This window comes from Nothobranchius furzeri, chromosome 6 (assembly GCF_043380555.1).
Source record: "Nothobranchius furzeri strain GRZ-AD chromosome 6, NfurGRZ-RIMD1, whole genome shotgun sequence".
NCBI classification, from domain to species: domain Eukaryota; kingdom Metazoa; phylum Chordata; class Actinopteri; order Cyprinodontiformes; family Nothobranchiidae; genus Nothobranchius; species Nothobranchius furzeri.
Window position 1 is genome coordinate 78,227,045 of NC_091746.1, and position 19,331 is coordinate 78,246,375.

Genomic DNA, 19,331 nt, shown 5'->3' on the forward strand with positions numbered 1-19,331 from the left:
CTGTAAGTAACCAGACTAGTTCTCTGTGTAGAATTAAACAGAGAACATGTCTGGCAGGCCAGGCTATTAATTAATAACCATTATTTAAAATGACTTTAACTTAAATTTCTACTTCATCTACAACAGGGGTTCTCCTGGTCCTCTAGGTTCCCTATCCAGCATGTTTTATTATTTACCTATTTTAACACACCCGGTTTTAATCAGCTTGTAATTAACAGGCTTCTGCAGCACTTGATGAGCTGCTGAATACGTGACTTGAGTGTGTCAGAGCAGGGAAACAACTAAGAAACACCAGATAGAGGCTCTCTAGGACCAGGGTTGAGCAAACCTGATCTACACACAACCTAACTTCATCTCCGCTTATTGTCTCATCTCCAGCATCAAATGTGACTTCACCACTAATAAATTCAACTTCTCCACCAGTCAGTGCAACAGCAGTACCAGTCAACATCACTTCATTTAATACAACATCACAACTCACATCACCCACCTCACAATCAGCAGGTAAAATATAACAGCTAGCTGGTTTTATTTAGCAGCATAGAGACACTGCTGCATTCCTACAGGCAGTAAAGGTGATGTAATATTTGTAAAGCTGTGTGCGTTTTTTTATAATTAGTTTTTTTATATTACCTATGTAACCTGTTACTACAACTCCAATTCCATTACATGCACCATATGAAATGTAATTATTGTAAAAATTGCATGCCTGTCTAATGTGTGTCTAATTGATATCATCTTTTTTTCCCCCTCTAACTGGAACATTACGGCAACCAGTTACTTCAACTATTGCTTCACCCTCAACGCCACCAGTTACCATAACAACACCCACAACTACAACTACAACTACATCACCACCAGACGCAACTGTTGGGATGCAGCTTACATTTAACCAACCATACGATAACAACCTGTCTAACCCTTCCTCTGATGCATTTCAAGCACTGGCACAACAATTGCAACAGTTGGTAAGTATCACCACTCATTTCTATCGTGGGTGTTTGATTCTTTGTGTGTGTGTGTGTGTGTGTGTGTGTGTGTGTGTGTGTGTGTGTGGTGAAGCAGAACCTGTATTTCTACCTTTTCATTTGTTTAAACTTTTCAGCTTGATGGCATCTTTAGTCGAAGATACGGTAGAAGATTTAGAAGATCTCGTGTCAAGAGCTTCAGGTACATTCCAGAAAAATGTTGCTAACAGTTTTTTAGATGACAAATTACCTTTTGTCTACAAATGTGTACATACATTAGGAGCACAAAAATGTGGCTGATTTTTAAAATGTAGTTTTGGAAGGTAATGTTAGAAAATTGTGCTTCAGTGAGATGTAATATTGTTTAAACGTGTTTTACAGGCGAGGTTCAGTTGTGGCAGATTCAGATCTGATATTTGAAAATGCCACCTCAGTGCCAGACACTGTAGATGTGGAGAAAACTATACTGGAGGCGAGAAATGCTTCCAACAATACCCTTCTGCAAGAATTGACAAGTGTTAATGTAACTGGTGAGCAACGTTTTATCTTTGATTGTCAATACCACGTGATAAATTGTGTCTACTTCAATATTTACACTTTTTCACTCTTGTAGCACCTTCAAATGCATCAACTGCTGCTCCTCCTACACCAGAGACTCCAACCACTTTACCAGGTAATGTCATCAAATAAGGATTTTTCAATGAAAGAACAATGTTTTCAGATATTGAACAAATGAGTTTTTCCCTCTAAACTTAAACACATTTTACTTCTGTACTCAATATTATATTATAATAATATTTGTAAAATTGCATGTTTGTTTTACAATTTCTTTCTAATAAATATTCCTTTTTTTCCTCTTCATCCCCAACACCACCACTTACCATGACAGCACCCACAACACCACCACTTACCATAACAGCACCCACAACTACAACTACATCACCACCAGAGGCAATTGTTGGGCTGCAGCTTACATTTGACCAACCATATGATAACAACCTGTCCAACTCTTCCTCTGATGCATTTCAAGCACTGGCACAACATTTGCAGCAGTTGGTAAGTATCACCGCTTATTTCTGGGTGTTCGATTCTGTGTGTGTGTGTGTGTGTGTGGTGGAACCCTGCCTGCATTTCTACCTTTTCATTTGTTTTAATGTTAACTTTTCAGCTTGATGGCATCTTAAGTAGAAGATATGGTGGACGATTTAGAAGATCTCGTGTCAAGAGCTTCAGGTACATTCAGTTACATTAAAGATAAATGTTGCTGACAGATTAGTAGATGAACTATTGCCTACAAATACACAATGTTCACAACAAATAAGATGCAGATTTTTTAAAATTTGTTTCTAAAGGTAATGTAAGAAAATAGTGTTTTACTGAGATGTTATATGTTTTGTACATTTGTTTTTCAGGCGAGGTTCAGTTGTGGCAGATTCAGATCTGATATTTGCAAATGCCACCTCCGTGCCAGACACTGCAGATGTGCTGAAAACTATACTGGAGGCGAAATTTGCTTCCAACGATACCCTTCTGAAAAATTTGACAAGTATTAATGTAACTGGTGAGCAACGTTTTATCTTTGATTGTCAGTACCACGTGATAAATTGTGTCTACTTCAATATTTAAACCTTTTTACTCTTGTAGAACTTTCAAATGCATCAACTGCTGCTCCTCCTACATCAGTGACTCCAACCACTTTACCAGGTAATGCCATTGTCAGGACAGAACTGTTTTAAATGAGCCACAGGAAAAAGGAATCAGAAAATTCAGGGCTTTGTTCACCCAATTTAACAAAAATACAAAAATGACAAAATGGGGCCCTAAACAGGTCAACTTAACTAGAAAGCTTTACAGCAACATACCCTTAGCAAACAAAACACCAACTGACCTCCTACAGGAAACACTAGAGAGGTTTTTATACTGGCTAGTCAGTCCATTACAAACGAGAGGGAAAGGACCACAAATACAACATTAAAGACTAAAACAGTAATGGAACAAATGACTAGTCCTTAAGGTCACATGTACTGCGAATTAAATAGACAGTTAATTAGCAAACCAGTTTATATAAATGGAAAAACAACAATAACGAAGCAAGACCAAAATAAGCCTTCTGGCTCGCCCCCATTTTCAGTCAGTGGTGGAGGCCTTTCAGAAAGTATCAGCTCTGGCTTCTCCCTCTGCCACATCACCTCTTTGTCCCCAGGGAAATGGACATTTACTGGCAACTCTAGACAAACAAATGAGCTGACCCAACTTAATAAAGTTAAACAGAAATCAAACTTGTTTGTATGTGTTCATATCTGTAACCAAAAGTTAACTGTAAATAAATGTAGTTGAATAAAGGTAAATCACTCATTTTTCCGCTGTGTGGCAGATCCTGCCATCACAGTCATCAAATAACTATTTTTCAATGAAAGAACAATGCTTTCAGATATTGAACAAATGAGTTTTACCCTCTAAACATAAACACATTTTACTTCTGTACTCAATATTATATTATAATAATATTTGTAAAATTGCATGTTTGTTTTACAGTTTTTTTCTAATAAATATTCCCTTTTTTTCCTCTTCATCCCCAACACCACCACTTACCATGACAGCACCCACAACTACAACTACATCACCACCAGAGGCAATCGTTGGGCTGCAGCTTACATTTGACCAACCATATGATAACAACCTGTCCAACTCTTCCTCTGATGCATTTCAAGCACTGGCACAACATTTGCAACAGTTGGTAAGTATCACCACTCATTACTGGGTGTTCGATTCTGTGTGTGTGTGTGTGTGTGTGTGTGTGTGTGTGTGTGTGTGTGTGTGTGTGGTGGAACAGAGCCTGCATTTCTACCTTTTCATTTGTTTTAATGTTAACTTTTCAGCTTGATGGCATCTTAAGTAGAAGATATGGTGGACGATTTAGAAGATCTCGTGTCAGGAGCTTCAGGTACATTCAGTTACATTAAAGATAAATGTTGCTGACAGATTAGTAGATGAACTATTGCCTACAAATACAGAATGTGCATAACAAATAAGATGCTGATTTTTTTTAATTTGTTTCCAAAGGTAATGTAAGAAGAGTTTTACTGAGATATTATATGTTTTGTACATTTGTTTTACAGGCGAGGTTCAGTTGTGGCAGATTCAGATCTGATATTTGCAAATGCCACCTCCGTGCCAGACACTGCAGATGTGCTGAAAACTATACTGGAGGCGAAATTTGCTTCCAACGATACCCTTCTGAAAAATTTGACAAGTATTAATGTAACTGGTGAGCAACGTTTTATCTTTGATTGTCAATACCACGTGATAAATTGTGTCTACTTTAATATTTAAACCTTTTTACTCTTGTAGAACTTTCAAATGCATCAACTGCTGCTCCTCCTTCATCAGTGACTCCAACCACTTTACCAGGTAATGCCATTGTCAGGACAGAACTGTTTTAAATGAGCCACAGGAAAAAGGAATCAGAAAATTCAGGGCTTTGTTCACCCAATTTAACAAAAATACAGAAACGACAAAATGGGGCCCTAAACAGGTCAACTTAACTAGAAAGCTTTACAGCAACATACCCTTAGCAAACAAAACACCAACTGACCTCCTACAGGAAACACTAGCGAGGTTTTTATACTGGCCGGTCAGTCCATTACAAACGAGAGGGAAAGGACCACAAATACAACATTAAAGAGTAAAACAGTAATGGAACAAATGACTAGTCATTAAGGTCACATGTACTGCAAATTAAATAGACAGTTAATTAGCAAACCAATTAATATAAATGGAAAAACAACAATAACGAAGCAAGACCAAAATAAGCCTTCTGGCTCGCCCCCATTTTCAGTCAGTGGTGGAGGCCTTTCAGAAAGTATCAGCTCTGGCTTCTCCCTCTGCCACATCACCTCTTTGTCCCCAGGGAAATGGACATTTACTGGCAACTCTAGACAAACAAATGAGCTGACCCAACTTAATAAAGTTAAACAGAAATCAAACTTGTTTGTATGTGTTCATATCTGTAACCAAAAGTTAACTGTAAATAAATGTAGTTGAATAAAGGTAAATCACTCATTTTTCCGCTGTGTGGCAGATCCTGCCATCACAGTCATCAAATAATTATTTTTCAATGAAAGAAAAATGTTTTCAGATATTGAAAAAATGGGTTTTACCCTCTAAACATAAACACATTTTACTTCTGTACTCAATATTATATTATAATAATATTTGTAAAATTGCATGTTTGTTTTACAGTTTTTTTCTAATAAATATTCCCTTTTTTTCCTCTTCATCCCCAACACCACCACTTACCATAACAGCACCCACAACTACAACTACATCACCACCAGAGGCAATCGTTGGGCTGCAGCTTACATTTGACCAACCATATGATAACAACCTGTCCAACTCTTCCTCTGATGCATTTCAAGCACTGGCACAACATTTGCAACAGTTGGTAAGTATCACCACTCATTACTGGGTGTTCGATTCTGTGTGTGTGTGTGTGTGTGTGTGTGTGTGTGTGTGTGTGTGTGGTGGAACAGAGCCTGCATTTCTACCTTTTCATTTGTTTTAATGTTAACTTTTCAGCTTGATGGCATCTTAAGTAGAAGATATGGTGGACGATTTAGAAGATCTCATGTCAAGAGCTTCAGGTACATTCAGTTACATTAAAGATTAATGTTGCTGACAGATTAGTAGATGAACTATTGCCTACAAATACAGAATGTGCACAACAAATAAGATGCAGATTTTTTTTAATTTGTTTCCAAAGGTAATGTAAGAAGAGTTTTACTGAGATGTTATATGTTTTGTACATTTGTTTTACAGGCGAGGTTCAGTTGTGGCAGATTCAGATCTGATATTTGCAAATGCCACCTCCGTGCCAGACACTGCAGATGTGCTGAAAACTATACTGGAGGCGAAATTTGCTTCCAACGATACCCTTCTGAAAAATTTGACAAGTATTAATGTAACTGGTGAGCAACGTTTTATGTTTGATTGTCAGTACCACGTGATAAATTGTGTCTACTTTAATATTTAAACATTTTTACTCTTGTAGAACTTTCAAATGCATCAACTGCTGCTCCTCCTACATCAGTGACTCCAACCACTTTACCAGGTAATGTCATCAAATAATTATTTTTCAATGAAAGAAAAATGTTTTCAGGTATTGAACAAATGAGTTTTTCCCTCTAAACATAAACACATTTTACTTCTGTACTCAATATTATATTATTATAATATTTGTAAAATTGCATGTTTGTTTTACAATTTCTTTCTAATAAATATTCCCTTTTTTTCCTCTTCATCCCCAACACCACCACTTACCATAACAGCACCCACAACTACAACTACATCACCACCAGAGGCAATCGTTGGGCTGCAGCTTACATTTGACCAACCATATGATAACAACCTGTCCAACTCTTCCTCTGATGCATTTCAAGCACTGGCACAACATTTGCAGCAGTTGGTAAGTATCACCACTCATTTCTGGGTGTTCGATTCTGTGTGTGTGTGTGTGTGTGTGTGTGTGTGTGTGTGTGTGTGTGTGTGTGTGTGTGTGTGTGTGTGTGTGTGTGTGGTGGAACCCTGCCTGCATTTCTACCTTTTCATTTGTTTTAATGTTAACTTTTCAGCTTGATGGCATCTTAAGTAGAAGATATGGTGGACGATTTAGAAGATCTCGTGTCAAGAGCTTCAGGTACATTCAGTTACATTAAAGATAAATGTTGCTGACAGATTAGTAGATGAACTATTGCCTACAAATACACAATGTTCACAACAAATAAGATGCAGATTTTTTAAAAATTGTTTCTAAAGGTAATGTAAGAAAATAGTGTTTTACTGAGATGTTACATGTTTTGTACATTTGTTTTACAGGCGAGGTTCAGTTGTGGCAGATTCAGATCTGATATTTGCAAATGCCACCTCCGTGCCAGACACTGCAGATGTGCTGAAAACTATACTGGAGGCGAAATTTGCTTCCAACGATACCCTTCTGAAAAATTTGACAAGTATTAATGTAACTGGTGAGCAACGTTTTATCTTTGATTGTCAATACCACGTGATAAATTGTGTCTACGTCAATATTTAAACCTTTTTACTCTTGTAGAACTTTCAAATGCATCAACTGCTGCTCCTCCTTCATCAGTGACTCCAACCACTTTACCAGGTAATGCCATTGTCAGGACAGAACTGTTTTAAATGAGCCACAGGAAAATGGAATCAGAAAATTCAGGGCTTTGTTCACCCAATTTAACAAAAATACAAAAATGACAAAATGGGGCCCCTAAACAGGTCAACTTAACTAGAAAGCTTTACAGCAACATACCCTTAGCAAACAAAACACCAACTGACCTCCTACAGGAAACACCAGGGAGGTTTTTATACTGGCCGGTCAGTCCATTACAAACGAGAGGGAAAGGACCACAAATACAACATTAAAGACTAAAACAGTAATGGAACAAATGACTAGTCCTTAAGGTCACATGTACTGCAAATTAAATAGACAATTAATTAGCAAACCAATTTATATAAATGGAAAAACAACAATAACGAAGCAAGACCAAAATAAGCCTTCTGGCTCGCCCCCATTTTCAGTCAGTGGTGGAGGCCTTTCAGAAAGTATCAGCTCTGGCTTCTCCCTCTGCCACATCACCTCTTTGTCCCCAGGGAAATGGACATTTACTGGCAACTCTAGACAAACAAATGGTCTGACCCAACTTAATAAAGTTAAACAGAAATCAAACTTGTTTGTATGTGTTCATATCTGTAACCAAAAGTTAACTGTAAATAAATGTAGTTGAATAAAGGTAAATCACTCATTTTTCCGCTGTGTGGCAGATCCTGCCATCACAGTCATCAAATAATTATTTTTCAATGAAAGAACAATGTTTTCAGATATTGAACAATTGAGTTTTACCCTCTAAACATAAACACATTTTACTTCTGTACTCAGTATTATATTATTATAATATTTGTAAAATTGCATGTTTGTTTTACAATTTCTTTCTAATAAATATTCATTTTTTCCTCTTCATCCCCAACACCACCACTTACCATAACAGCACCCACAACTACAACTACATCACCACCAGAGGCAATCGTTGGGCTGCAGCTTACATTTGACCAACCATATGATAACAACCTGTCCAACTCTTCCTCTGATGCATTTCAAGCACTGGCACAACATTTGCAACAGTTGGTAAGTATCACCACTCATTACTGGGTGTTCGATTCTGTGTGTGTGTGTGTGTGTGTGTGTGTGTGTGTGTGTGTGTGTGTGGTGGAACCCTGCCTGCATTTCTACCTTTTCATTTGTTTTAATGTTAACTTTTCAGCTTGATGGCATCTTAAGTAGAAGATATGGTGGACGATTTAGAAGATCTCGTGTCAAGAGCTTCAGGTACATTCAGTTACATTAAAGATAAATGTTGCTGACAGATTAGTAGATGAACTATTGCCTACAAATACACAATGTGCACAACAGATAAGATGCAGATTTTTTAAAATTTGTTTCTAAAGGTAATGTAAAAAAATAGTGTTTTACTGAGATGTTACATGTTTTGTACATTTGTTTTTCAGGCGAGGTTCAGTTGTGGCAGATTCAGATCTGATATTTGCAAATGCCACCTCCGTGCCAGACACTGCAGATGTGCTGAAAACTATACTGGAGGCGAAATTTGCTTCCAACGATACCCTTCTGAAAAATTTGACAAGTATTAATGTAACTGGTGAGCAACGTTTTATGTTTGATTGTCAATACCACGTGATAAATTGTGTCTACTTTAATATTTAAACCTTTTTACTCTTGTAGAACTTTCAAATGCATCAACTGCTGCTCCTCCTACATCAGTGCCTCCAGCCACTTTACCAGGTAATGTCATTGTCAGGACAGAACTGTTTTAAATGAGCCACAGGAAAAAGGAATCAGAAAATTCAGGGCTTTGTTCACCCAATTTAACAAAAATACAAAAATGACAAAATGGGGCCCCTAAACAGGTCAACTTAACTAGAAAGCTTTACAGCAACATACCCTTAGCAAACAAAACACCAACTGACCTCCTACAGGAAACACCAGGGAGGTTTTTATACTGGCTGGTCAGTCCATTACAAACGAGAGGGAAAGGACCACAAATACAACATTAAAGAGTAAAACAGTAATGGAACAAATGACTAGTCCTTAAGGTCACATGTACTGCAAATTAAATAGACAGTTAATTAGCAAACCAATTAATATAAATGGAAAAACAACAATAACGAAGCAAGACCAAAATAAGCCTTCTGGCTCGCCCCCATTTTCAGTCAGTGGTGGAGGCCTTTCAGAAAGTATCAGCTCTGGCTTCTCCCTCTGCCACATCACCTCTTTGTCCCCAGGGAAATGGACATTTACTGGCAACTCTAGACAAACAAATGAGCTGACCCAACTTAATAAAGTTAAACAGAGATCAAACTTGTTTGTATGTGTTCATATCTGTAACCAAAAGTTAACTGTAAATAAATGTAGTTAAATAAAGGTAAATCACTCATTTTTCCGCTGTGTGGCAGATCCTGCCATCACAGTCATCAAATAACTATTTTTCAATGAAAGAACAATGCTTTCAGATATTGAACAAATGAGTTTTACCCACCATATTCCAGGATAAACTTCAGAAATCCTAATTCAGAAGAGTGCATAGGTAAAGCGAACATTTCTACTTACGTTTCTGTTCAGAAACCTCAACTTCATGCTACCTAAACCTCAGTTTTTGTTTGTCTCAGTTGTCCTATGTCCTGTTGATGGTACATCACATGTAGGGGTGTCCTTCCACAATAGTATTTCCAGCACCTGCTCCTCTGTTCGCCATTGTCTGTGACATTCACTGAGCATCTCACCCATAGGGGTCGTATCCTTGATGTACTTAAAGATCTTGGCTGTTTCATCTTGGATCATACCTCTCACACTAGCTAGTCCTCTGACTCCTTCCTTACTGCTAACGTACAATTTCAGGGTGCTGGATTTGGGGTGGAATTGTCTATGCATGCTTAGGAACTTTTGTGTCTTAACATCTGTGGTCTGTATTTTTTCTTTTGGCCAGCTCATTATTCCTGACAGATATCTGATTACTAGCAGGGCATAGCTGTTTATTTCCTGACTCTTGTTCTTGCCCTTGAGCTGATTTCTTAGGTGTAGCATATTTCTACATACTAGAATCAACACTGTTTGCGATCAGTTGTTAGATTCTGAGAATGATCAAGCACATTAGCATATGAGCTTATATCATGTAGAAATATCCAAGATGCTTATTAATCACTAGAAGTTCATACACCAACCTGCTTGGTCTATATTCAATCCAAAGATTAATATTTAATTTAAGATAATTAAATTTAATAGCAAAAGTTTATTTATTTAAATCAGAAGTTAGGAATCTTTGCTTTTTCAATAACCAGAAATACACACCATTCTGTGTTTAATTTCAAGAAGGGAGTCAAGTTTTTAAAGTTAAGAATTTATTTCTAACAATTTTAAACTTGACAACTTGGAACAACAATTCAGAAATGACAATTAAAACTGACAATTCATGGATGACAATTTACCAGCTTTGATATTAAATCTTGGTTTAAAGGCAAACCTGTGACTGAATGCAAGCCAAATTGAAAATGCGAGTTTGGATGCTTGAATGTTCTCAGAAGGTTTCTTTCAGAGAGAGAAGCTCGTTCTGGGTGAAATGATGGTTTTGCAGCTAACTGTTGTTACTTAGAGAAACAGCATCAGACGTCATCGGTCGAAAGTGTCTACCTCACCCAGTTTCAGGAGACCCCCTTCTGGATCCGAGATGTCAGGTGGAGATGATTTCCTCCGAGCACGAGGCTGGTAGAAGGACCTCAATGCGACCAAATCAGTCCTGGGATGTCTCCGTGGGTCACACGACTGATGAAACTATTTGCGTCTCAAAATCAATAACTCTGGTTATCATGCGTTTATTCAAAGCTATTCTATCAGCGTGACAGAACAGCAGGTAGAGGCTTCAGGGCGGTCGTTCCCTTATCCTCAGGATGGTGGTTGGTTCACGAACTGAACTTTTGCTGCTGGAAATTTAGTTTTAACAAACCCCTCAGAACACGCCCACTCTCAGCAAGAAAACTTTGGCCATGAGTCAAAGACATGTGATGGCAGTTTACTTTTACCCTGTGGTACCCTCAGTGTGAGGCTGGTTATGTGCATATGACCTTCTGGTTTACTGAACACACATTACTGATTACCATGGATAATAATTATTATTATACCCAAAGCATAATAATTCATTTCAGAAAATCAGTGTGTATGATGAAATTATTTATCTACCTCACCAGTTACTACAACTCCAATTCCAATACATGCACCATCTGAAATGTAAAATTTGTAAAATTGCATGTTTGTTTTACAGTTTTTTTTCTAATAAATATTCCCTTTTTTTCCTCTTCATCCCCAACACCACCACTTACCATAACAGCACCCACAACTACAACTACATCACCACCAGAGGCAATTGTTGTGCTGGAGCTTACATTTGACCAACCATATGATAACAACCTGTCCAACTCTTCCTCTGATGCATTTCAAGCACTGGCACAACATTTGCAGCAGTTGGTAAGTATCACCGCTTATTTCTGGGTGTTCGATTCTGTGTGTGTGTGTGTGTGTGTGTGTGTGTGTGTGTGGTGGAACAGTGCCTGCATTTCTACCTTTTCATTTGTTTTAATGTTAACTTTTCAGCTTGATGGCATCTTAAGTAGAAAATATGGTGGACGATTTAGAAGATCTCGTGTCAAGAGCTTCAGGTACATTCAGTTGCATTAAAGAGAAATGTTGCTAACAGATTTGTTTGTGTTTTATTAAGATGTAATATGTTTTGTACTTTTTTTTACAGGCGAGGTTCAGTTGTGGCAGATTCAGATCTAATATTTGCAAATGCCACCTCAGTGCCAGACACTGCAGATGTGGAGAAAACTATACTGGAGGCGAAATTAGCTTCCAACGATTCCCTTCTGCAAAATTTGACAAGTATTAATGCAACTGGTGAGCACACATTCTTTTTAACTTTGTTTTTCATTAACTTATGATAAATCATGCACAAATATATTTCAACTCCTTAAACTTTGTTATTCTCATAGTTCCAGTAATTACTTCAACTACTGCTCCTTCCACATCAGTGACCTCGACCACTTTACCAGGTAAAGTTATCAAAAACCCCTTTGAATGTGTTTCAAACGTTTCATTTAAAGAGCAAGTCAACCCCAAATAAACTTTTTTTTTTGCTGAAAAACTATATAAATGAGTGTCTAATCGTGCTGTAGACACGTATAGTCACTAAGTTGGCACTTTAGTGCATCATAGTTAAAATTTAAAAAATTTGCCTAAAACTGTCAGTGTTGTGCCCTCTTCAGGTAAAAACTCTGCACTGCATTTGCATTTAAATCTGCCATCACTATTGGCTAAGACATACACTATGATGTTAACTGGTACCATATAATGTCACATGTCATTGTGAGCCTGTGTGGGTTTGTTAGCGGCTCCGCCCTCTCGGTCTGCCAGGCAATTGCATTTGTTGCATTTTTCAAACAGGAAGTGGTAGTGGAGTAAGACTCTGGTAGGGGTAACTTGCTCTTTATGGAGATTAATATCTTGACCTGCACAGAAAAATCACCCCTACCTATGGTATTTATCGTAATCATTAAAAAAATAGTTTTTCTGTTTTAAAAATGTCAAATTTCAACCATAATTTACCTCAACTTCACCAACCCCCAATACCTCGCTATTGGTCGGCACGACCACAACTCCAATTGTTACTTCACCAACACAAAATGCAACTTTACATCCACTCATTGTATCATCACCAACATCAACATCCTGTATGTCCTGATCATGTTTAAAATTGTAACACCTTTATGCTATGCGTTAAAATTAGTTAAAGTTTCAAACTGTAATTTTTTTGTAATACATATATTTCTCATTAATGGTCTTTGGAGTTTGGCTAAATGTTCTACTTAAGAATGTGACATTAAAAAACATTATAAAATACTGCAACATTTACATGTACCATAACAGAGACTCCACTTAACACTCTTTATTTTATTAAACTTTAGGTCACCAGTGCCTTCCTTCGTAACTGCTTGGTGGAGATGAAACCACTTTTGACTGAAGTGCTTTATAAAAAAACATTAAAAGTAAAGCCTTGCCTTTAAAAATGTTAACTGGGAGCTACAGGAAGTGTGATGCTGATCTCAAGTATATGTCATAAAAAAGGAGCAACGCTTTATATTCCTTGTGGCTTTGTTTATTAGTTTGCTGCATGTGCAAATCTGATTAACTATAATTAGGGGCCTGCCCTAAGTGGCCTCACATTGCCATGGACTAACTCGCATTTCTCCTGTTTTGGATTCCTTTTTGAGTCTTTCAGTAAAGTTTGAGTCAAATTTATTAAAGGAACTTTCCCTAAAACATATACTTCACATATTTTGGTTTTCTCTACGATCACAGTCCTGTCTAGCTCGTCATGGCACAGCAGAATACGTTAACATGGTACTTCTGCACCCAACAATCTTGTACCCCCGTGAAGATTAAGCTACCTCACAACAGGATACAACTTGATGTGGTCCACTGCATTATTTACAGGGAATTTCATTACATGAATGCAATCCACCTTCAATGTGCTTCACTTTGAACATATATATATATATATATATATATATATATATATATATATATATATATGCATGTGTATATATGTTCTACATCATTCCCACTGACATGCTCACTCCCATCTGCCAGCACACATCTGTGCATATCTTTGTCATAGCATGTTTTGTTATACATCATGTACTATTTATTCATCAGCAGCAAGCTGTGTCATTTCTTAATTTTTTTTAACAGCCAGTGCAACAACAACTACAACGGCAACTACAACGGCACCTACAACAGCAACTACAACGGCAACTACAACGACAACTACAACTACAACTACAGCAACAACAACTACTACTACGACAGCAACTACGGCATCTACCACCCCAGCTGCGACAGATCCCCCTACAGCCACTGAGGGTTTTCTTGATCTACGCTTTCGCATGGACCGAACATTTACATCAGACCTGAGCAACAATTCAACAACACCTTACAGTTCACTGTCTAAAGAAGTAACCGGAGAGGTAATTCTACTAGAATTGCTATAGTTTTTATACTAGAAAATATATCCTTTTAGGGAAAGAAAAAATGCTGGCAGTTATTTGGTGTTTGCAAATGTTTAACAGTAAAATTATCTTTCAGGTCAATAAAGTGTGCCAGAACCTCTATGCACCATTTTATCGTCGCTCACATGTTAACAATTTCACGTAAGACTCACGCCACCTACTGGCCAACATTGACATACATATGCATGTACATCTTTTATAAATGTCACCTTTCTGTTTGTCATTGTAGGAATGGATCTATTGCTGTCAACATGGATCTAATCTTCATAAACTCTTCTTCATTGCCTCCATTGGCTTTAGCTAAAGTACAGTTGGCCAGAGCACTCAACGACACTACTCTGAATGTTATACCAGGCAGCGTCGTTGTGGGTAAGTCAAAGATAAATGAAAAGTAAAGTTTAAGGGAGGCATATTTTTGTGATGAGATACACTAACTGACACATTATCATTTTCTAAAATTGCAGAGTCCTCGGCCATCAGGCTTCTTCAACCCTCAATGAGTACACTGACAATCTTCTCACTCACAGTGCTGGCTTTGGCCCAGATTCTGAATCTCTCATAGTACCCAGGACAGATACTGTCATTTGTTCGAATTTGCTCGCAGAAAAAAAATTGACATGACAATTGCGCATTATGAAATTTACCATGTGGTAAAAAGATGTGTCCTGAGTGTCAAAGATTGAAACAGTTTTACAGTATTTTCTAAAGCTAATATAATGTTTTATTTAATGTACTAATCAGAAAAACTCTATTAAATAACTACTCGATGTATTTGTTTCTACATTTGCTCTGAAATGTTGAAGTCTTGATTTGAATTTATTTTGAAAATGTTTAATTTAAAATGTAAAATGTATCTGCAGTTAAAAAATGTTTCTTCGTAAAACAACCAACTCAGGAATATTGTGGAAAATAATCCAAATGAAAATGTATGCATTTAATATTTTGTATCAAAAGCCAAACAACTGTGGATAGGTGATCTTGATTATCGAGCTGTGTGGGAATCCCGCTGGAAAAGCATCTAGCCTTTAACTTCTAAATGAGTTGCATTTTAGGGACTCACCCAACATCAAGTAAATGGAATGGTCTGTGCACTGACTTTGAATGAGCTATTGGATAAAAGTTTAATTTGTTTTTGAAAAAAAGAAAGATTTTAATTATTTGCACATCTGATTTAAAAGTCAATTTCAGTTCTTCATCTATATGTTTAAAAAATGGTAATGCTAACATTTTATTGTTGATCAATAAAATAATTAAAGTCTTTCTCTTAAAGACCTGAGTTTGTATTTGAACTTTCAATTTGTCTTTTTTTGTTGTTTAAATAGTTTGACAGATAAACATTTCTATCTGTGATGAGAAAACTCCATATTGATTTAAAATTATGTGTCAGACCATATCATAAGCACAGCCTGTGATGTGGGAACATATTCCTTAGGGCAAACCTGGGCATTTTACGGCCCGCGGGCCACATACGGCCCTTTGGTTGACTTTGACCGGCCCGCGTAAGGTTAATTGGAAATTACAAAATAAATGTATTTTCTCATTTTACCTCATGCATGGACTAAGGCTGCATTGCTTTTATTTTGAAGTTGTTTTTTACGTACACAATGACACAATACGTTTAGCTACAGGTGCCAGCAGTTGACATGTTGATTGTAGCCCGCAGAACTGTCCGCTAATGCAAAAAAAAAAAAAAAAGAAAGATGCCGAATGCAGGATTTTCAACAAAAATTGGACTGCTAAGTATTTTTTTTTACTGAAGTTGGAGGTAAAGCCGTGTGTTTGGTTTGTGGGGAGGAGATTGCGTGTTCAAGGACTACAATTTGAGTCGGCATTACGACAAGAAACACTCGGAAAAATACAAGAACTTGTCTGATGCTGAGAGGGCACGGACATCCGAAGCTTTGCTAGCAAAGTTGCAAAAGCAGCAAGGCTTTTTTTACTAAGCTTCACACATCCAGGGATGCAGCAACCAGGACCGGCTTTGTGATATCCCACAAAATAGCTAAAAACAGCAAGCCGTTTTCGGAGGGAGAGTTTGTCAAAGAGTGCATGGTGGACTCTGCCGCACTAATATGCCCTGAAAAAAGGTGCATTTGAGCAAATCCCGCTGTCCAGGCGAACCGTGACCAGGAGGATCGAGGACATAGTGGGGAACCTGGAGCTTCAGCTGCAACGTGAAGTGGCAAGTTTTGACTTTTTTTCATTGGCCTTAGACAAGAGCTGTGATGTCCACGACACAGCCCAGCTGCACGTATTTGTCCGGGGGATAACGGACTTCAAGCTCACAGAGGAGCTGGCAGCAATGCGGTCGGTGAAAGGGACAACGACAGGGAGTGATCTTTCTACAGAGGTAAATGCGTGCATGGACACTCTGGGATTGAAATGGGAGAGACTGTCAGGTGTCACAAGAGACGGTTGTCCAAATCTTACAGGGAAAAATGTCGGACTTTTGAAACGCATGCAAGATAAAGTGACAGAAATCGATGCAGATCAAAAATTGGTGTTTTTGCATTGTATTATACACCAATTCAATTCAATTCAATTCAATTCAAGTTTATTTATATAGCGCCAAATCACGACAAGAGTCGTCTCAAGGCACTTCACATAATAAACATTCCAATTCACAGTTCATTAAGCCAATCAGAAATAATGTTTCCTATATAAGGAACCCAGCAAATTGCATCAAGTCACTGACTAGTGTCAGTGACTATACGGCAATCCTCATACTAAGCAAGCATGCAGCGACAGTGGAGAGGAAAACTCCCTTTTAACAGGAAGAAACCTCCAGAGAATCCTGGCTCAGTATAAGCAGCCATCCTCCACGACTCACTGGGGATCGAGAAGACAGAGCAGGCAGACAAAGACACACACACACACACACACACACACACACACACACACACACACACACACACACACACACACACAAGTAATGTGTCTATAGTTATATTGTGATGTCTTAGTAAATATTGTATTTGGTGAAAGATAAACTTTATTGTATGTATCCTAGTGGATCTATAATTAAATGGATAAACTAGTATTAGCACATCAAAAGTCAATGAAAACAAAAAGTTATTATCAGGAGAGAGAGAATGTATTAGTGGTTAGCAGCAGTGTGCTAGTTGATGGCCCCCTCCATGAGGCCACCACAGCTCAGCAGAACGTCGTTGTAGCTTCTTCTGGGGAGAAAAACACTTACAGAGAAAATAAAGTTAACCAACATGTGTTGTGCAAGTCAGTGCTAAAAATAAACCATGTTACTGATGTTGTTACTGAAATAATAAACTTCATCAGGGTGTGGACAATGAATCACAGACAGTTTGTCGCTCTTTTGGAGGAGCATGAGACTGAGCATAGTGACATCGGCTACCACACAGCTGTCAGATGGCTCAGCCTGGGGAAAGTGCTGAAGAGGGTTTGGGACTTGAAAGCAGAGATTTGAGAGTTTTGCGAGAGGAAAGGCAAAGACATTCCAGAGCTCTCAGATGAGGATTGGATGGCAGATTTTGCATTTGCTGTTGATGTGACTGCACTGATGAATGAACTGAACACCAAACTGCAAGGCAAGGGCCTTTTTGTTCCTGAAATGCACAGCCTCGTGAAGGCCTTCATGAGAAAGCTGCAGTTTCTTTCAAGTCAACTAGAGAGCAACACTCACTCACATGCAAACTCTGAACGAAGTCACACCATCAGCTGATCACCTCAGCAGGTACTCATCCATGTTAGGAGCGTTACATGGTGAGTTTTCAAGGTGTTTTGAAGATCTCAGAACAATGGAGGATGAAATGCACATGATTTCCTCTCCCTTTACCTGCAGTGTGGATAATGTACCCAGGCAGACGCCAAAAATCTTAAACCCCCTGACCCGGGAGCCACAAACACTCAGGCAGACCAAGGCACCACACTCCACACCAGGTGTGGCAGGGGGAGGGGAGACTAAGATCTATATCATCAAAAGAAGTCCCAGGAGAAGAGAGGAGTCAAAGGCCCTACCGGACATATACAGTCATACACAAACACAGTCACACACTCCCTCCCTCATGCTCACACATGCACATGCAACCAAAGACTTACCAAAAATGCACACTGGACACCCACTCATGCCCCCCATACACACCCTATTCACTCTGGTCCTGGTACTGCTGCACATGGGGTACTACCATTACCGGTTACCAGAGTTTGACCCTTTCTGCTGGGGTGCTGATGGCAGGCTCCCCCGCCCAATGTTGAGCACAGCAACCCACCACCCCAGACCCCAACCAGACGGCCAGATCTCCCTCCTAGCCTCCAGCCCCAGGAAGCCAAGCAACAACAGAGATGTGCTAAGACCCCTAGTCTCCCTCCGCCTGCTCCAATATAGTGTTGTTGTGTGTTGATGAGGTGTATTCCATGGTTGTGGTGAGCGGGCAGTGCGGGCGTTTTCTGGCCTATGCCAGCTGATGCCACCACACCAGCCCACTTGCACCCACAGCCCTCAGTGTCTAAGTGCAGTTTAAAATTGGAAGTGGGCACCGGCACTCGGGATGAGGCTGAGAAATCCTCCTGCCAACTGCCGTTAAATGTGCTCACTCCCAAGGCCCTAAGTGTGTGTTTGTGTTGAATGTCAATGGTGGACGTGTTTAAGGTGCAAATAAAACTGGGGGGCATTTTGCCACAGGAATGCGGAAATGGGGTCCATACCCGCACTCCCTGACTTGTCCACCCCCCAAGGTCCTATGTGCATGTTTGTGTGATGATGTGAGGGAGCAGGAGGAGAAACATATGCCGGTATGGGGAGGAATGGCTGGTTGGGCTTAGCCCTCCAGGGAGCCAGCTCCCCCACTGGCCCCAATAGGCACCTCTGTTGTCAAAATGCCACCCAGGGCATGGAGACCCCAGCCCATCATTGCCAGGGCCCAAAGCAGCAGCATTGCAGAGCCTCATGGAGTCCGAGGGCACCAACCCAGCCCCACCCCAGCAGAATATCTATGCCCATCCCTGCATTTGCACAACTTCCAGAATATAAAAGACATAAGACATCCAGGTAAGGTTGGGTCCTCCCCCTCCTGGACATCCCCCACCCCTGTGATGGGACAGCAGAGGAGCCAAGGTCTACCCGAGGCCCCTGAACCCGGGCCAGGCACTGCTGCATGTTCCTGCCTTCTTCCTGGCAGCATACAT

The 19,331-nt window shown here is 39.2% G+C and overlaps 1 protein-coding gene across 8 annotated transcripts in view; it reads left to right on the plus strand.

Annotated features, from left to right (window-relative positions):
- Positions 1–15,440, plus strand: part of LOC107375222 (mucin-2) — a 41,185-nt gene extending 25,745 nt beyond the window's left edge. For 7 of the 8 annotated variants that reach the window (XM_070552826.1, XM_070552827.1, XM_070552830.1 and 4 more), the window contains 33 exons: positions 379–504; positions 778–968; positions 1,106–1,170; positions 1,350–1,498; positions 1,582–1,641; positions 1,858–2,024; positions 2,137–2,201; positions 2,381–2,529; positions 2,613–2,672; positions 3,569–3,705; positions 3,848–3,912; positions 4,088–4,236; positions 4,320–4,379; positions 5,276–5,412; positions 5,547–5,611; positions 5,787–5,935; positions 6,019–6,078; positions 6,296–6,432; positions 6,599–6,663; positions 6,843–6,991; positions 7,075–7,134; positions 8,030–8,166; positions 8,303–8,367; positions 8,547–8,695; positions 8,779–8,838; positions 11,435–11,571; positions 11,698–11,762; positions 11,852–12,000; positions 12,096–12,155; positions 13,855–14,129; positions 14,248–14,312; positions 14,401–14,540; positions 14,636–15,440. In XM_070552826.1, the coding sequence (XP_070408927.1) occupies positions 379–504; positions 778–968; positions 1,106–1,170; positions 1,350–1,498; positions 1,582–1,641; positions 1,858–2,024; positions 2,137–2,201; positions 2,381–2,529; positions 2,613–2,672; positions 3,569–3,705; positions 3,848–3,912; positions 4,088–4,236; positions 4,320–4,379; positions 5,276–5,412; positions 5,547–5,611; positions 5,787–5,935; positions 6,019–6,078; positions 6,296–6,432; positions 6,599–6,663; positions 6,843–6,991; positions 7,075–7,134; positions 8,030–8,166; positions 8,303–8,367; positions 8,547–8,695; positions 8,779–8,838; positions 11,435–11,571; positions 11,698–11,762; positions 11,852–12,000; positions 12,096–12,155; positions 13,855–14,129; positions 14,248–14,312; positions 14,401–14,540; positions 14,636–14,733 (3,665 nt within the window). In that variant the 3' untranslated portion in view covers positions 14,734–15,440. The remainder of the gene's footprint in view (positions 1–378; positions 505–777; positions 969–1,105; positions 1,171–1,349; positions 1,499–1,581; positions 1,642–1,857; positions 2,025–2,136; positions 2,202–2,380; positions 2,530–2,612; positions 2,673–3,568; positions 3,706–3,847; positions 3,913–4,087; positions 4,237–4,319; positions 4,380–5,275; positions 5,413–5,546; positions 5,612–5,786; positions 5,936–6,018; positions 6,079–6,295; positions 6,433–6,598; positions 6,664–6,842; positions 6,992–7,074; positions 7,135–8,029; positions 8,167–8,302; positions 8,368–8,546; positions 8,696–8,778; positions 8,839–11,434; positions 11,572–11,697; positions 11,763–11,851; positions 12,001–12,095; positions 12,156–13,854; positions 14,130–14,247; positions 14,313–14,400; positions 14,541–14,635) is intronic. The other variant, XM_070552828.1, reaches the window with a different exon arrangement.
- Positions 15,441–19,331: the final 3,891 nt, after the last annotated feature.